The following is a 20,087-nucleotide window of genomic DNA, read 5'->3' on the forward strand; positions in this document are numbered from 1 at the left end:
TCAAGCTCACTCCTCAACTGCCCCAGCTGCCTTAACAGAGTGGCCAGTAGGTCGTCTTTCCCCACACTACGCTCCTCTTCCCCAAAGACACAACGATCCAGGGCGGCCATTTTCCTTGATCACTACGGAGCATTTGGGGGCACGACCTTCTCCAAGATGGGTCAGGTAGCAACTGAGCAAGAAATTGTCACACCTAACACTTGTTTATATATCTTTAGCAGAAATAACCACTATTTCTATGGTCACACTGATGTATTATTAGTTATATATACTCACTTGGTCAGCCGTCACTACATGAAGTGTCTGTTACTTGGGGGAGGCGACCGCAAGTGTAGAGCACTTGGCCCCATAGGGGCGAGTCTCTCGATGCCACCCCTGCCAAAGTAGGCCTATCGACACTGGCACTGGCACCTGCACTAATCGTCCCACCAAATACTCGCAAATCGCTTGGTGATCGCCGGTGAACACACGGAATATTTGCGATTAATGCCGTAAGGGATGAGAAGAACCTTGGGTGACAATGCTTAGAGTGACATCTTATATTCACCGACACACTGTGCAATTCCCGCTCCCACACTCCGAATATGTCCCCACCAATAACACTTTAGATCAGGGAGGACACTCCACCACACCCACGCTGCGCTGGCCCACCACTACTACTACTAATACTTTTTATTTTTATTTTTTTGCAAACGTGGCCTCCTGCATCCCCCAATAGCCACACCTTCGCCACCATTTAATTACCTTAATATTAAATATTCTAATACATAAGAAGCTATCCTATCTGTGTTAAATTAGTTGAGCTGCAGATCTATGCGGCATTCAGTGACAGTAGCCTCATAGTCAATATCTGCTACTACAACCACCACTACCAGTACTACTACTACTCCAGCCACCTTCCTTTCACACTACACAACAGATGTGTTTAACATACTTGAGGAGGTCGGCCTCAAGGTCTGCCTGGCGCCTGGCTCTTTCCTCGAGTATTGTGTCAACGTCCTCCTTGGCACCTCCCAGTACCACCACCACCGGCTCTCCGTCACCACCCACCAGGAACGTCACTTTCTTCCCGCCTGCAACACAAAACATAATAATTATGAGAGCTTCAACCTATATAATTATAGTTGATTAGGTTTTGTAATGAGATGATTGATACATAAAGTGTATCGATCTGTGAATAAGCTCAATGGAAGAATATGTTTTGGGCCTCCCTTTAAGCCATTGCCACCACCCACACATACCATCCTCAAACACATATATATATATATATATATATATATATATATATATATATATATATTTCATTAGCCCAATAAACACGCGGACTTCTACATACAATCAACACCTCAACCCGCCAAGATTCGAACCCACGGCCCACGAGCCCATGACTGTGACCTGGGAACGCTAACCACTGGACCACCAGGATACTAAAAGCAGTCCTAGAAAGGGCGACGTGACTATTCAAGTTAAGTCAGGTAAAAAATATGGGACCACTAATCATCTATCCTACATCTAACTCCAATGCTTTAAAAGCAATTTTAACCTTGGGCCATTGACAAATAAATTTGTGTAACATATTATCAGTTTTGTACTGACCATCACTATTGTCTTGGATTTTATCCTAACCTAACCAAACCCAACCCAAACTAACCTAACCCAATCCAAACTAATCTAACCTAATCCAAACTAACCCAACCTAACCTATAGCTAAATCTCGTTTCTGATTATTTTCCAAACAACCGCAACGCGTTGTGGTCGCTTTTCGTTTTCCGAGTCCAACATACACATAAACGACATAGATATAGGCGTAGAAAGCAGCACAAGTAAATTTGCCGATAACACTAAAATAGAACGTGTAATTAAATCTGACGAGGACTTAGCAAAACTACAGGGAGATATAACAAGCTTTTGGCATGGTCTGAAAAATGGCAGATGAAAATTTACTGTATGTGGACAAATGTAAAGTACTTAGTCTAGGAGATGTAAACAGAGAAACCAGATATTAGATGAACAACGTTGTTATAGAGGAATCCGACTGTGAGAAAGACGTAGGAGTAATGATAAGCAGTAATTTTAAACCAATATAACAATGCGTATTTGCTCGAAAAAAGGCTAACAAAGTACTTGGGTTCATACAAAGGAGTGTTAGTTACAAGATTAGCGAGGTTATCCTAAAGCTACCGTATATCTTGTGAGATCTCACTTGGATTACGCAGGTCAGTTCTGGTCACCGTACTACAGAATGGATACAGACTAATCCGGGGCAACAGGAACCTTGAGTACAGAGACAGGTTAAAGCATCTTAAGCTGCACTCCCTCGAGAGACGTAGAGTGAGGGGCGATATGATAAAGGTGTAAAAAAGGAAGTCAGGGGGTAAACAAAGATGATATAACAAAGGTACTCAAACTATTCAACCAGGAACGAACTCAGAGCAATGGTTTTAAATTAGACAAAATTAGGTTAAGACGAGAGATAGGTACACATTGGTTTGGAAAAATAGTAGTGGACGAGTGGAACAAGCTACCAAATATTATCATTAACTCGAATACGCTGGATAGCTTCAAATTAGACCCGCTGCAGTTTCCTCCATTCTTATCTTCTTAAGTTTAGGAAGTAATATAGTATTAGGAAAAAGTTCAATAAGTTTTGGTACATAGAGGAGAATGTCATCTTGCCCCTCTAAAAGTGGAGAGGACGACCAGGTGTGTGGAAGCGTGGAACCGGGAGTCATAGCCTGCACCAGCACATCCGTCAACACCAACACACCTTCAACACCAACACACCCGTCAACACCAACACACCTTCAACACCAACACACCCGTCAACACCAACACACCCGTCAACACCAACACACCCGTCAACACCAACACATCCGTCAACACCAACACACAGGGTCGGATGAAATTTTCCCTCGAGTCTTGAAAGAGTGTAGGGAACAGATTAGCGGACCCCTGGTAAACTTATTTACAAAATCATTAGACACTGGAGTTGTGCCAGACTCGTGGAAACAGGCAAATGTAGTACCCATATTCAAAAAGGGAGACAGAGCATCAGCGTCAAATTACCGGCCGATCAGTTTGACGTCAGTAGTGGGGAAATTTCTTGAATCAATTATAGCAGATAGCATCCGATCACATCTAGAGAAAAGCAAATTAATCTACGACTCTCAACATGGGTTTACAAAGGGAAAATATTGTCTAACAAATCTGCTGACATTTTTTATGAAAGTCTTCGAGGTAGTAGATAATGACGAAAATTACGATGTTATTTACTTAAACTTTAGCAAAGCATTTGACAGAGTACCGCATCAGAGGCTTCTGAGAAAAATTAAGGCTCATGGTATCGAGGGGAAGTTTTAAATTGGATAAAATCATGGCTCACCGATAGAACTCAGAGGGTCAGCGTAGATGGTGTTAAATCTGAGTGGGGCCGTGTAACCAGTGGGGTTACCCAGGGGTCAGTACTAGGCCCACTCTTGTTCATAATCTACATAAACGATCTAGATACTGGGATCAGCAGTGACATAAGCATGTTTGCGGATGACACCAAAATAGGGCGGCAAATTAATTCAGGGCAGGATGCAAATGCATTACAGGAGGATCTAAATAAACTGCAGGGGTGGTCTGAAAAATGGCAAATGAAATTCAACACCAGCAAGTGCAGCGTACTCAATATTGGAAGAACAAATACTTATAATGTATACAGCCTTAACAACATCAACCTAGAGAAGTCGACTTGTGAAAGCGACCTAGGGGTACTTGTAAGCCCGGACCTACGGCCAAGAAAACAGTGCGTTAATGTTCGAAATAAGGCAAACAGAGTATTGGGTTTTATATCTAGAAGTTAAGTAACAAGAGTGCATAGATCTTATTGCAACTATATCTTGTGCTAGTCAGGCCGCACCTCGATTATGCGGTTCAGTTCTGGTGCCCTTATTATAGAATAGATATAAATTCACTAGAGTCGGTGCAGCGAAGAATGACAGAAATGATTCCGGGACTTAGAAACCTTCCATATCAGGATAGGTTAAAGAAACTTAACTTGCATTCCCTAGAAAGACGAAGAGTGCGGGGAGATATGATAGAAGTATTTAAGTGGGTGAAAGGAATCAATAAAGGGGATATAGATAAAGTTCTTATAATATCCGAACAGGATAGGACTCGGAACAACGGATTCAAGTTGGATAAGTTTAGGTTTAGGAGGGAGATAGGAAGAAACTGGTTCACAAATAGGGTGGTGGACGAGTGGAACAAGCTTAGCAACTTTGTAGTAAGTGCGGGAACTCTGGAAAGTTTCAAAAGGAGGCTAGATAGATTCATGGATGATAGAGAGTGGTAGTAACTCTCGACAGGAGCTGCCATGCACAGGCCAACCGGCCTATTGCAGACTCCTTATTTTCTTATGTTTCTTATGTTTCTTAACACCAACACACACACGTCAACACCAACGCACACCCGTCAACACCAACACACACCCGTCAACACCAACACACCCGTCAACACCAACACACTCCCGTCAGCACCAACACACCGTCAACACCAACCGCCGTCAACACCAACACACACCCGTCAACACCAACACACACCCGTCAACACCAACACACACCCGTCAACACCAACACACACCCGTCAACACCAACACACTACTACTACTACTTTGCTGTCACTCGAATCAAGTATGACGAGTTATGGTACAATGATACGAGTTATTAAGGATGTCACCTACGTTGGTGAGTTCTGAGGTGACTAAAGAGGTCGATACGGGACCAGCAGGGTCGTTCACAGATGTTGCACGTGTTGAGGGCTACATCTACTGTGGGAGGGGTGGCGGCAGCTTCTTTTCCCGACTCTGGCGCTTGTCTGCCTCGGTATGCAGTCGGGCTAACTCGAAAGTATTGACACCTTGTGTGGTGCTCCTCCAAGCGTTACGGTGTGGAGTGATCGTCTCCCAGGTGAGGGGGGTCAATTTGACACTTTTTCAGGTTTGTCTTAAGACTATCCTTATACCTTTTCAGTTGCCCGCCAGCGTTGCGTTTACTATTCGTTAGATGAAAGTAAAGTAGCTGCTTTGGCAGTGTACTGTCGTCCATGCGGATAACGTGGCCAGTCCAGCGTAATTGTTCATGGATAATGGTAGCCTTGATGCTCCTACAGTTGGTGTCAAGGAGAAATCTGTCATTTGTCCTCTGGTCTTCCCAGCAAACTCGGAGGATGGAATGTAGACTACGTTGATGAAAGTTTTCAAGTGCCTTGAGGTGCCTCCTGTATGTGACCCATGTCTCGCTGCCATTTTGCAGGGTGGGGAGGACCACTGCTCGATATATTGTACGTGCAACTTTGTCGGTAATTTCAGCTCCCTACAGCTGAAGACACGGGTACTGAGTCTGACAAAGGCTTGAGATGTACATCTGATCCGATGTTGAAATCTCTTCATCGATATCAGCCGTGGTGGACAGGTGGGAGCCGAGATACTGAAAGTGGGTAACATTAGTGAGGGTAGTACCATTAAGATGGTGGATGTGTAGCTGAATCAGAGGCAGGGTGAAAGAAAATCTGAGTCTTACATACATTCACCTCAAGGCCGAAGTGTGCAGCTACCAAACAGGGAGGCACTACCACCTGAGAAGATATTAGAAGAATAATGTATTGTCTAATGGTAGACCCTGCTGCCATATGTCATCACGAAAATTGTGACCAAGTCCCAGGTTGCTGATCTGACTTTCTGCCACATTTACACACAATTGCAGGGTCTCAAATGTTTTTCTTACTTTGACAGCACAAGATACATATACCGTTCTCGCTATTGATCTTTTTTTATTTCTTTATGGTTTATTATTATTATTATTATTATTATTATTATTATTATTATTAGTGTTGTTTTTATTATTATTGATATTATTTTATTTTTATTTTTTTATTATAAATTTTATTTACTATTATTATTATTATTACATTTTCGCCTCCCAAGCCCCGATGTGGGTCAGTGACCTGTGACCGGGTGGGCTAATCCCCGTAAAAAAAAATAAAAAATAAAATCTGCGTAGGTGTTCAGGATCTCCTGTAGGTCGCGTTCAGCGTGAGCAACAAGGGTGAGGTCGTCTGCATACTGAAGTTCAGTAATGGAAGCTGCCAACACCTTTGGTCCAGCCTGGAGTCGTCTTATGTTGAAAAGACCCTTCATCCAGTACTCGATGTCCACCCCGCTGGCTAAATTGGCACTCGCAAGAGTAAGGAAGGCAGCCAAGAAAATGGAAAAGAGAGTTAGTGCCAATACATAACCTTGTTTTACCCCTGTTTGGATGGAGAAGAACTCAGATTGGGTGGCATTGCGCGGGACACTATCGTTCATGCCATCGTGGACGGGGCTCCCACAAAGCAAAACTTTGAATTCCCCTAAACTAACGCTAAAATTTCCCGAGAATTAATAATATTTCCCTAAAAAAATTCTTAATTTAATTATTATTATTATGCATTATATAAGTTTTTTTTTGTATAAACCTTTATGCATAAAAACTCTCTCTCTCTCTCTCTCTCTCTCTCTCTCTGATACACGCACTAGCAGGCAGTAAATTACTTGTAATGGAGAACTGTATTGTTTTAGAAAAATGGCTCAAATGAAGTCTTAAACCTTTATTATGAAAAATACTTTCTTTTGTATTAAGTATATAATTCCTGTTAAACTTAATGGAATTGTAGTCTTTGGAATAATAACCATAGGTCCTTTCATAATAATCATATTTCCAGCAATTTCCCCCCAAATTGTCATTTCCATAGATTTTCCCTAAATCCACTCAAAATTCCCGATCTAGGAACCTTTTCCCCAAAAGTTGGAGCCCTGATCGTGGAGTTGCCTCACAATGGCAATGAATTTTGCTGGGCAACCAAAATGGCTGAGGGTTCGCCAGAGGGCTTCCCTTTTGACCGAGTCGAAGGCCTTAGTTAGGTCGATGAAGGCCATGTACAGGTCACGACGCTGTTCTCTGCACTTTCCCTGAATCTGGAGGGCAGCAAAGATCATGTCAGTAGTGCTACATGATGGTTTAAAGCCACATCAAGAATCTGGGGGGAAGTTTTCCACCTCAGGAAGAAGTCTGTTTTGGAGAACTCAGGCAATAATCTTGCCACCTACGGAGAGCAGCAGGATCCCGCGGTAGTTACCACAGGCTGACCGGTCTCCCTTGTTCTTATGAATATTGACAATGGAGGCATCTTTAAAAGCTTGGGGGATTTCCTCCTTTTCTCATATATTTTCCAGGAGAGAGTGGAGAAGGCTGGTAAGCAGAGGTCCTCCTGCTTTGTACACCGTCTGGGATTCAATCAGGCCCTGAGGCATTGTTATTTTCATCTGTTTGGTGATAGCAGCTACCTCATCCAGGGATGGATGATAGCTGAGGTGGGTCAACTCTGGATGCTGAGAGACCTGCTGGGTAGACAGTACATCCACATCGGTGTTTTGGTTGAGCAGTGAATGGTAGTGCTCTTTGCAGCACTGAAGGATGCCTTCTTTGTCTTTAATTAGGGAGTTACCATTGGAGGACTGGAGGGGGTTCTGCGCCATAAGTGATTGGCCGAGGGTCCCTCTGCAGGTTTTTGTCATGAAAGTTTCAAGAATATCCCATTCTGCACTGGGATTTGGGTTGTTTGTTGTCAGGTTATTTATCAACCCATGTTCGAGCTGCTCTCTAAAAGCATGTGCTACCTCTGGATCCTCGAGACACTTTGTGTTAAAACCTCTTCTGAACGCTTGCTGCTTTCGTCTTTTAGGGGCGACGTGAAGTGAGAGCTTGGCTCTGACGAGCTGATGATCAGTGTTGCAGTGGTCTGAGCCATGCATGGTTCGGGTGATGAGGACATCTCGGCGATCTCTTTCTCTGACAATGATGTAGTCAATGAGATGCCAGTGTTTGGATCGTGGGTGTTGCCACGAACCACTGAACTTGTCGGCCTGCCTAAGCAAGGTATTGGTGATAGTGAGGTTGTGTGCAGCACACTTGCTGAGGATGAGTAGGCCGTTGACATTACACTTGCCTCGTCCATTTCTCCCTATGGTTCCCTGCCAAATGTCAGCATCTCTGCCAACTCTGGCATTGAAGTCACCAAGGAGCACAACCTTATCTTCTCTGGGGATAGAGGTTAGCACTCTGTTGAGGTCGGCATAAAAGGCCTCCTTGGTGTCATCCTCTGCATCGAGTGGCATATGCACCGATGAAAAGGGCATGACGAGAGTGATTCGGTGGGACTCGGAACGTCATGAGGCGTTCATTGACCCAACAGGCGTTTCAGTTAGCCTGTGTAGGATGCATTGGCGGATGGCAAAGCCAACTCCATAAATGCGGTTTCTCTCCGCAGCAGGCTTCCAGAAGAAGGTATAGCCACACCCCTGTTCTGTGAGTCGACCCTCGTGTGGAAGCCGTGACTCACTAATGGATGCTTTGTCGATGTTATACCTAGCCAGGTCTTTTGCCACAAGGGCGGTTCTTCTTTCAGGACGTTCATTTGTGCTAATCTCCAGAAGGCTCCTGACATTCCATGCAGCGACCATAAGAGGTTGCATAGTTTGTTTTGTTTTGATCTGTGATTATGATTGTGTTTTCGACCGCATAAGGATGACCTTACTGGGTGTGGTTCCCCAGTCACGTTGGTTCTTTAGGCAGGCTGTTTTTAGGGCACCTTTTCTAGCCGCCTCCCTGTGTGGGGTGAGCAGAGTGGCTCCTCGAAAGGGCTGCTTAGCCGCAGAGACAGGACCGGATTGCACGGCTGCCTAAATCCCAGTGCACAAACAACCATATTATCTGTGCTGATAATGCGCAGAGTTGTGACTAAAGATTTCCGGCAGTCACACGTCAACACCAACACACACGTCAACACCAACACACAGAAGTCATTAACACACACACACGTCACCTTTACACTCTACAGGGAGGGAGAGAGCGCTGTGACGTCATCAGTGGGAGGTGAAGGAGCTAATGGTCATCATCAGAAAAGACTCAACTACTTTCTCCATAATGACGACTGTGACGGAGTATTACGGGGCGACCTGGGGACTTCCGTCATTTGTGGAGTGAGAAGGGTCGGGGGAGGAGGAGGAGGTGAGGCACAGGGGAGGAGGTGAGGAACAGGGGAGAAGTTGAGGAGGAGGAAGTAGAGGAAGAGAGAGAGGAAGTGAAGGAGTAGGAGGTGGAAGAGTTGAAAAAGGGAAGGAGGAGGAGTGCCAGATGATATGACTAATTGGTAATATTGATAGGGTAAGTTAAATCACCGTCAGATTAGGTTAACGTTAGGTTAGGTTAGCGATTGGTTTGGTTGGGCTAGGTTAGGTTAGATTATGTTTGGTCAGGTTAGATTAGCGGTAGGTTGGTTTAAGTTAGTGATGGGTTGGGTTGGGTCAGATTAGATCTGGCGAGGCCACTAGACATATTCCCAACCTGACTGACCAGAGGAGTAATCTCACTAATGTTTACCTAACTTACCATAACATAATGTACCCTAGTCTACTGTAATCTAAAGTAGCCTAACTTAACATTATCTATATTAATCTAATATAACGCTACCCTAAAATGGCCTAATCTAACTTAACTTAACCTAACCTGTTCTAACCAATCCTGACGATAACTTAACTTACCCTAATCAAAGTTAACACTAATCTAACCTACCATAACTTAACCTGAAGTATAGAAACTTAACCGAATGAAGTTCACCCTAACCTAACTTAACCTCATCTATCCTAACTTGACCCTAACATAATTTAACTTAACCTAACCTAACCAAGTCACCCACAACAGCACCATTACACTCCTTCATAATGGCAGACAATCGCTCAGGTCATCAACTTTAAGTCCCCGACAAACTTTCTAAACACTTACTGGTCTGACAAGACTTGTGTTTACCACCCAGCATAAACATTACTTATGTTACGCAGATAAACACAAAAGAATGTTGCCATGTTATGTTTAGTGTGTCGAGTTACGAGTGTGTTTGTGGGGCCAGCGAAACGCACGTACAGTCTCGTTCAAGATTCTTCGAACACTGCTGGAGACAGCTGGCAACTCAATGCCGTTTGTTTACTAGAGTACGTAGTATAATGTAGTACGAAACAACGAAGCCCAACAATTAAACTAAGTAACGGGGAACTAAGTAACCGATCACTTTTACATTTATTCATAATTTTTACTACGTACTATAGTAAAGAAAACGGCCTTGAGTTGTCAGCTGTCTCCAGCAGTGTTCGAAGAATCTTGAACGAGACTGTACAATGAGAGCGCTAAACGTTTTCCGTCGCTTGTCGTAGATGGTGGTGCTCAATTTCTCAAAGGGATTGAGTTGCTCGTTGGTGCGCTGTCAGGACGGGTGTTCGGGCTGTTCCCGTTATTCTGTGTGTTGTGGAGTGGGACAGGGAGAAATGTTTAACCTTACTGGATGAATATGAGAAGTATCTTGAGCTGTGGAATCCCCAACATGGCATGTACTACAATAAAGTTAGGAAGCATGATTGTTGGGTGAGCATTGTACAAATTATGGAATGTTCCCCAGGAGAAGGGAAGAAGAAAATGGGGAGCTTGCTTGCCAGCTTCAGGAGGGAAAAGGGTGTCATTCGAGTAAAGTTTTTCAAATGGCCATGATCCATTTCACTCAAAAGGGATATATTTTCCGTCCAGAAAATAGTCGTCTTAATCACACTCTCCTGGATTTCTTCTTCCTTTTAGCTAAGGAGTAAATAATGAAGAACGCACCTGTTGCCATTGTGAGAGCCATGGTTCAACTGAGGAAAACGGTGGGAATAAGACGAGCACCGTCGAACACACAGAATACAGAGAACTTGCACTCAAACTGCTCGTTCGGTTCCTTCGTGCGTTATCTGCTCGTTTGGTTCGTTCCGGCTAAAATGCTCAAGTGAAGACGCACCCTTACAGGGATAGATCCAAGTGCAGCGTGTAATCAATGGCACAGCACTTTATATCTGATGACAAGATAGCTGATATACTAAGGCTGTATCCATAATTCCCGTCTAGTACCTAATCAAAATTCTATGTACCGATGTAAACAAACAAGGTACAGGAAATACTCTGTAATATTCATTGCCATAATATCAAAATCACTGGGGTTTGATTAACACCTTTTGTGGCCTATATTCTGTTATCCCTTTTGTGCTACCGCTCACAGGGTGAATATAATGTGCACAATAAACTAAATGGTGTCATCGGCAAAATTAAAAACAAAAATGTCCTCCCCTACAACACCTCCGTCTCCCCCACAACACCGCCGTCTCCCCCACAACTCCTCCTTTCCCCACAACACCTCCCTCCCCCCCAAGACCTCCCTCCCCCACAACACCTCCATCCCCCAAACATATCCCTCCCCACAACACCCCCCCTCCCACCTCCATCAACACCTCCCTCCCCACAACACCCCCCTCCCCACCACCTCCCTCCCCCACACCTCCCTCCCCCACAAACAACCCCTCCCCCACAACAACCCCCTCCCCCACATCCCTCCCCCAAAACACATCCCTCCTCCACAACCCCCCTCCCCCTGACACATCCCCTCCCCACACCACCTCCCCCCAACACCACATCCCCTCCCCTGGCAACACCTCCCTCCTCCCTCCTCCCACCACCCCCTCCCCCAGCACCCCCTCCCCTCCCCCACCTCCTCCCCACACCTCCTCCCCCACAGCAGCCTCCCTCCCCCACACATCCCTCCCCAACACCCCCTCCCCACCCCCTCCTCCAAACACCTCCCTCCCCCTGACACCTCCCACACATCCCTCCCTCCCCCAAAACACCTCCCTCCCCCACAACACCTCCCTCACCCAACACCCCCCACCATCCCTCCCCCCACAACACCTCCCCCCCAACACCTCCCTCCCCCTGACACCTCCCTCCCCCACCCCTCCCACACATCCCTCCCCTCCACAACACCTCCCCTCCCCCCCCACAACCCCCCAACACCTCCCTCCCCACAACACTCCCTCCCCACAACCACATCCCAACCCCAACACCCCCCCCTCCCCCCAACACATCCCTCCCCCACAACACCCCCCTCCCCCAACACCTCCCTCCCCACCTCCAACACATCCCTCCCCCACAACAGCCTCCTCCCCGACAACAGCCTCCCTCCCCCAACACATCCCTCCCTCCCCCTCCCCCCCCACAACACCTCCCTCCCCCCACACCTCCCAACCCCCAACACATCCCAACCCCCACACCCCCTGCACATCCCTCCCCCCACAACACCCCCTCCCCAACACCTCCCTCCCCCACAGCCTCCCTCCCCCAACAGCCTCCTTCCCCACAACACCTCCCTCCCCCAACAACAACCTCCCTCCCCACAACACATCCCCTCCCCCACAACAACACATCCCCTCCCCCCCAACAACACCTCCCTCCTCCCCCTCACACTCCTCCCCAACAGCACCCTCCCCACAACACATCCCTCCCACACAATCCTCCCCAGCCTCCCTCCCCTCCCTCCTCCCCAACACCTCCCTCTACCCAGCAACACCTCCCTCCCCCACCACACCTCCCTCCCCCACTCCCCACTCCTCCACAGCCTCCTCCCCCCACATCCTCCCCCAGCCACCTCCCTCCCCTGACTTGTCCCTCCCCCCACCTCCCCCCCCCACCTCCCTCCCCCAACACACACCACCCCCTCCCCCAACCACCTCCCCCACCAACAGCACCTCCCCCCCCCCCCCCACCTCCTGCCTCCCACCACCACCCCCCCCCTTGCCTCCCTCCCCCACACCTCCCTCCCCACCCCTCCTCACCTCCCCCACTCCCCCACAGCACCTCCCTCCCCCAACACCTCCCCTCCCCTCACCTCCCCCACAACCTCACCTCCCACAACCTCCCTCCCCACAACAATCCCTCCCCCACAACACCTCCCTCCCCCAACACACTCCCTCCCCCAACACCTCCCTCTCCCCAACACCTACCTCCTCCACAACACCTCCCTCTCCCACACATCCCCTCCCCCACAACCTCCCTGCCAAGGCCAGGTACACCGTTTGTAAGGTGGGCCCACACAGCTGGTGCCTCACCCCAGCTGGTGCTCATCCCCCAGCTGGTGCCTCACCCCAGCTGGTGCCACTCACCCCACACAGCTTGCCTCCCCCTCCCACGCTGGTGCCTCACCCCCACACCCTGGTGCCTCACCCCACATATCCCAACAACCCCATACATAAAACCCCAACACATAAGACCTCACAATACATAAAGACCCTCCCCAACACATAAAGATCCCCCATATAAAGACCCTCCCCAATCATAAGACCCCCCATATCCCCCATATCATAAAGCCCCCATAAAGACCCCATATCATAAAGACCCCCCATATCATAAAGATCCCCATATCATAAGATCCCATATCATAAAATCCCCCATATCATAAAGACCCCCATATCATAAGACCCCCATATCATAAAGACCCCCCATATCATAAAGATCCCCCATCATATCCCCCCATATCTAAAAGACCCCCATATCATAACGACCCCCCATCATCCCCATATCAAAGATCCCCATCATATCATAAAGACCCCCATATCATAAAGATCCCCCATATCATAAGACCCCATATCCCCTATCATAAGATCCCCATATCATAAAGACCCCCATATCATAAGATCCCCATATCGACCCCCATATCATAAAGATCCCCATATCATAAAGACATATCATAAAGATCTAAAGATCCCCCCATATCATAGATCCCCATCATAAAGATCCCCATATCATAAAAGATATCCCCCATATCATAAAGATCCCCCCATATCATAAGATCCCCATATAAGTCATAAAGATCCCCATATCATAAAGATCCCCAATATCATAATCCCCCCATTCATAAGATCCCCCATATCATAAAAGATCCCCCATATCATCATAAAGATCCCCAATATCATAAAGATCCCCCATATCATAAAGATCCCCATATCATAAAGATCCCCCATATCATAAAGATCCCCATATCATAAGATCCCCCATATCATAAAGATCCCCATATCATAAAGACCCCCATATCATAAAGATCCCCCATGTCATAAATAAAGATCCCCATATCATTATAAAAGTCCCCATAAAGATCCCCCATATCATAAAGACCCCCAATTCATAAAGACCCTCCTCAAATCATAAAGACTCTCCCTAATACATAAAGACCCTTCCTAACACAAAGATTCAATACTACATTACCAAGTAAAGATAATAATAGCGATTTCTACGTTCTTCCAGTCCACCTTGGTCACCTCTGTCCACCTTTGTCACCTCTGTCCACCTTGGTCACCTCTGTCTTGCTTAGGAGACCTCAACCCACATCTCTTCCTTACGGCCAACTCCAACACTCTCCCTCTCCAACCCTCTCTTAACACTCTCCCTCTCCAACCCTCTCTTAACTCTCCCTCTCCCAACACTGGGTGCTAGCCAATGAAGTTTTGAGTAAGTTTAATTCTTGATGAAATACAATTAAGTGGTAAATATTACATTCAATAATAGATAAAATTGTTATATACAAACTCACTATTGTTACTTAGTTTATAAAGTGAAATAAACTCACAATTACTTCTACATAGGAATATAATAATGGAGGAAACTGCAGCGGGACTATTGGCCTATACTGGACAGTCCCAATTACACCCAACCCCTAGTGCTCACATATCCACCCAACCTATGTTTGAAGCTATTCAGCGTATTCGAGTTAATGATGATGTTGGGTAACTTGTTCCACTCGTCCACTACTCTATTTCCAACCAGTGTTTACCTATCTCGCGCCTAAATCCTAAATGTCTAATTTAAAACCATTGTTACGAGTTCGCTCCTGATTGGATAGTTTGAGTACCTTTATTATATCACCTTTGTTAAGCCCCGACTTCCATTTATACACCTCTATCATATCGCCTCTCAGTCTACGTCTCTGATTTCATTCATTTTGTTGCTCACATTTCTACTGTTTGCGTAGTAGACATTTAAGTTAGTCGTGTTCTGAGTCCTCTCTTTGACGCGCTTAGGTTTTAACTCCCAGCCTAATTTAGTTTTGTCATCATTGCACTATTTCTCTGTAACTTTTCATTTTGTTTACCCGCTCCCACTGCAGTCTCCTCGATCCCCGTGCTCACATGTTCCCCTAGCATGTTAAAGACTTCGACATTTTAAGGACGATGGTTTAACATTTTGAGGACGATGGTTTGGTGAACGGAAATAAACTCACAGGAAAGAAATCACATGACTTGTACACATTGACAACACAATATATATATGATGGCATTGCAGTAGGTTAAGTTAGGTTAGGTTAGGTTTTTTCCGTGCCTTTTTTTCTGGTGACTTTTTTCTTGTGACTTTTTTCTTGTGACTTTTTTCCTGGATTCGATGGTTTAACACTTTGAGGATAATGGCTTAACATTTTAAGGACGATGCTTTAACATTTTGTGCATGTTATCCAAACATTTATTTTTTCTTTTACCAAATACACAAGGCAGCGAGAGGTGCCCCGAAGTGTCTTACACTGATGAAGCAGAATGATTTAAACTGTTAGAGGTTATAATTACTGTATATTACAGGAGAAACAGTGTGTAGCGGGGGGTTACACACAGCACTAGTCCAGGGTATAAACAAAGTTCTGAGAGATGGAATTTTCAGATAGAAGTGAAGGGTCCTCCCAGATACTCTTGTATGTGGGTGTTGTAGAGGAAGGGGGACTATGTCCTAATAAATCCGACAAGGGGAGGAGACACAGGGGTGTTTCCCTGAGGACAACTTACCATCAGCGTCTGTCTCCCAGACGAACTCCATAGAGGGTACGGAGAAGCGTACCTTGGAGGCTTCTGTCACCCCAGGGCTCCCCAGAGCGCCGTCCTCCACGTTCTCCACACTCACGCCGCTCTCCACGCCCATGCTACACACCCGCATCTTCATGGTCACGAGGGGTAAATTGCCCAGGTGTTTAATGTCTGTGTGGTCGGGCAGACACGCCAGCGAGGCTCACATCCTGCGGTAGGCACGGGCGGGGGACGTGAACATTTCAACATGTGAGAGACACTCTTGACGGTGACAGTTGGTGTTTGTAGAGGCAGAGCGCTAATCAAGTTGTTTGCTTCCAATGCATAGAGTTTTGTTGTCTTAATATCTTTTAATTTAATTAGTCTTGACACTTTAACATTTAATTCCTACGAGTTAAATATGTAAATGAGTTTTCTTTAAGAGTTTCTGAAGGTAAGACATCATTATATCCAACTGCTCTCCATTACGACAAGTTTCCGTCTCTGTTAATGCACTTACAGTATTTATTTTATAACACTTATTATTAGTTCATCACTGACAGCCGCCTCACAATACTTCACCACCTACAGCCGCCTCGCAACACTCCACCACTGACAGCCGCCTCAACACTACACCACCGACAGCCGCCTCGCAACACTCCACCACTGACAGCCGCCTCGCAACACTCCACCACCGACAGCCCGCCTCAACACTGCACACACGGCACTTCACCACTGACGGCCCAACCTTCACCACTGACAGCCGCCCCACAACACTTCACCGACAGACGCCTCACAGCACTTCACCAACAGCTCACAGCACTTCACCACCGACAGCCGCACTTCACCACCGACAGCCGCCTCACAGCACTTCACCACCACCGACAGCCGCCTCACAGCACTTCACCACTGACAGACGCCCCACAACACTTCACCACTGACAGCCGCTGTTATAATCCTCTCCAAAGACAGCCACACACACACACACATCAGCCCGCCCACACACACATCAGCCCCACACACACACATCAATCCCCACACACACATCAGCCCCACACACACACATCAATCCCCACACACACACATCAGCCCCACACACACACACATCAGCCCCACACACACACATCAGCCCCCACACACACATCAGCCAGGATGATAAGAAACATGTCAGTGATTCACCAAATACTGTGGAGCCAATCTTTATCTTCCGCCACTCAAACATAATTACTAACCTCGCGGCTGACGGCACGCTGTTCACTACTGGATAAAATAATGTTTTACATTATGCGCTTCTGGTATTAAATGTTAACGAATAAACAGTTAAACAAAAACATTACATATTTACTTAACAACAACGATGGAAAATAACAAAATGACAACAGTAAGCGTCTTACCTACATGACAATTCCACCATTACAAATCCATATACAAACGCTAATTAAATAACTTTTGGAACATTACATTATCTCTACCTGTTCCTTATTAACTCCTTCACACGCTTGTTATATTATCTATACTTGGTTTGACTCTAAATATGTCACACTGTCAAAACTGTTGCCATGTGTGTAGGCGACGTGTATGGCGACCTCTGGCAACGGTCTCACGGCCTCGCCCCGGCCTCTCATTCATATGTGAAGTACACACACACACACACACACACATATGCGTACCACACACACACACACATATGCGTACCACACACACACATACTGTACATAATAATAAACAACGGTTGCCCCTCGTGTAACGACGGTGGCCAGCCCAAGGTCCACCTCGGCGTGTATTTGTTTAAGGTGTAGAAGCTGTCGCCAACACCACACCCTGAGTTAACGAGCTGCATGACCCAGTGTCAAGGAATAGTCCGAGAAAACCGGACAACTCGCCAACTGCACTGGCTAACCATTACCCCGGAATACGATCCGCAAATTGATTAACATCCAGATCCCAAATTGCTACTGGGTAGACAGAGGCAAATGGCGTAAGGAAACTTGCCCATAGTTTCACCTGCCCGAGGATCGAACTCGGTGAGTCCCACACACACACACACACACACATATATATATATATATATATATATATATATATATATATATATATATATATATATATATCAGAGGTAATCTTGAATAAAGATTTGTTATGTTTCTTCCGTGATTTTATCAAGATTTATCTTATCCACGTTATCGTTGCAGTGTGGCAGAGTTGTGTTTGTTTACATTCAACAGAAGGAAACTCACAATAGTAAACATACTATGGAATCAAATTAAAACAATATTAAAATAAATCTCAATGTAGTTTGTGGGACGAGCCCCAGTAAACGAGCCCCTGTAAACGCACTAGTCTCTCTCCGCCTCCATCACTCTCTCGCCCATCAACTCCTCTCTCCTCGCCTTCCATCTCTCTCTCGCCTCCATCACTCTCTCACTCAGCACTCCATCACTCTTCCTGGCCCTCCATCACTCCTCGCCTCCATCCACTCTCTCCTCGCCTCCTCCGCCTCTCCTCGCGCCTCCATATCTCTTCCTCCGCCCTCCATCCTCTCTCCTTCACCACAAACGGTCCACCGCGGCCCTCCACACGGCCTCCAACACAGGCGTCACCCAACCTTCACCGAGTCCAGTTACCAACTGAAGGCTTGCTGCTGCGCTGCCAACGCCACTACCTTAACCTTATTGGTAGTGAACCACCTGGTAGTGAACCAGCAGGTAGTGAACCACTGGTACTGAACCTTAACCTGGTGAGGAACCTGGTGAACCACCAGGAGTGAACCTGAGTAGTGACACCAGGAGTGAACCACCGGGTGAACCACCTGGTGAACCAGCAGGTAGTGAACCACTCATGCCATAGGCCCTTCTTATAGACATGGCGTGATCGCCATCGCGAGGCCATTGGAGAAGTAAACCATCCACTGGCCAACCGTACCTTAGGCAATGGCATCTGTAAATTCTTGTTTGTTAAGGCTGAAACTTTGCTATCGGTAACGTAGTTAACCAGTTGAGGCGCCCACCTCCTGCGCTTACCAGCTACTTTTTTGCCACTTCTGACCCTGCAGCAATAGTTGCTGCAACATGTCATTTTGGCGTGTGCTGATCTGTTGTAATGGACCCCGGATCTTATTAACTTCTTGTCCACTTCCCATTGGGGCACTACTACTACTACTACTACTACACTACTAATAACAATAATAATAATAATAATAACAATAATAATAATAATAATAATAATAATAATAATAATAATTATATAACTAGTTTATTGAAAACAGCAGCCGGGGATGAAATATAACAGTTACAATTGGAATAGGTCCTGATTTTAATATACAAAGTAACATGGGGTTTGGGCGATGAGGTAACCAGGTGCAAAAGAATGCAGGTATTTCAGTGAACACCTGGTTGATTACAAATTATTGATAATTTTACAATGGTTGGGACTGGGCTGTTCTTACAGCGATCAGTTCGTGGGTGTGGTGGTGGGTGGTATGTTGGGGTGGGCGTTGAATTGGTATACTGTCGAGGTGGGCGGAGATAGGTGGGTGTGGTGATGGTGGAACAGTATTCGTATGCATTGGGGAGTGTTTTGGTGAGAGACTATGCGTCACCCAACACTCCCTCTGTTACGGTGCGTCACCCAACACTCCCCCTGTTACAGTGAGTCACCCAACACTCCTCTGTTACGGTGCGTCCCAACACTCCCTCTGTTAGGTATCACCCAACACCCTCTGTTACGGTGCGTCACCCAACTCCCTCTGTTACGGTGCGTCACCCAACACTCCTCTGTTACGGTGCGTCACCCAACACTCCTCTGTTACTGTGCGTCACCCAGCACTCCTCTGTTACCGTTAGCCAGCACTCCCTCTGTTACGGTGCGTCACCCAACCCTTCCCTCTGTTACGTTGCGTCACCTAACACTCCTCTGTTACGATGCGTCACCAACACTCCTCTGTTACGGTGCGTCACCCAACACTCCCTCTGTTACGGTGCGTCACTACCTCCCTCTGTTACGGTGCGTCACCCAACATCCCTCTGTTACGGTGCGTCACCCAACATTCCTCTGTTACGGTGCGTCACCCAACACTCCCTCTGTTACGGGCGTGCCCAACACTCCCTGTTACGGTGCGTCACCCAACACTCCCTCTGTTACGGTGCGTCACCCAACACCCTGTTACGGTGCGTCACCTAACTCCTCTGTTACGGTGCGTCACCCAACACTCCCTGTTACGGTGCGTCACCCAACACTCCTCTGTTACGGTGCGTCACCCAACCTCCCTCTGTTACGGTGCGTCACCCAACACTCCCTCTGTTACGGTGCGTCACCCAACACTCCTCTGTTACGGTGC

General features: G+C 46.6%; 1 protein-coding gene across 1 annotated transcript; it reads right to left on the bottom strand.

Annotated features, from left to right (window-relative positions):
• Positions 1-858: 858 nt before the first annotated feature.
• LOC121860113 lies at positions 859-18,371 on the bottom strand. The gene is made up of 3 exons (XM_042357142.1): positions 18,352-18,371; positions 15,755-16,159; positions 859-1,073 (listed from the first exon to the last, which is right to left on the bottom strand). The coding sequence occupies exons 2-3, from the start codon at positions 15,906-15,908 to the stop codon at positions 904-906; spliced, it is 324 nt and encodes a 107-aa protein (XP_042213076.1). The 5' UTR covers positions 15,909-16,159; positions 18,352-18,371; the 3' UTR covers positions 859-903.
• Positions 18,372-20,087: the final 1,716 nt, after the last annotated feature.

This window comes from Homarus americanus, unplaced genomic scaffold (genome assembly GCF_018991925.1).
Source record: "Homarus americanus isolate GMGI-L3 unplaced genomic scaffold, GMGI_Hamer_2.0 scaffold5831, whole genome shotgun sequence".
Lineage (NCBI taxonomy): Eukaryota > Metazoa > Arthropoda > Malacostraca > Decapoda > Nephropidae > Homarus > Homarus americanus.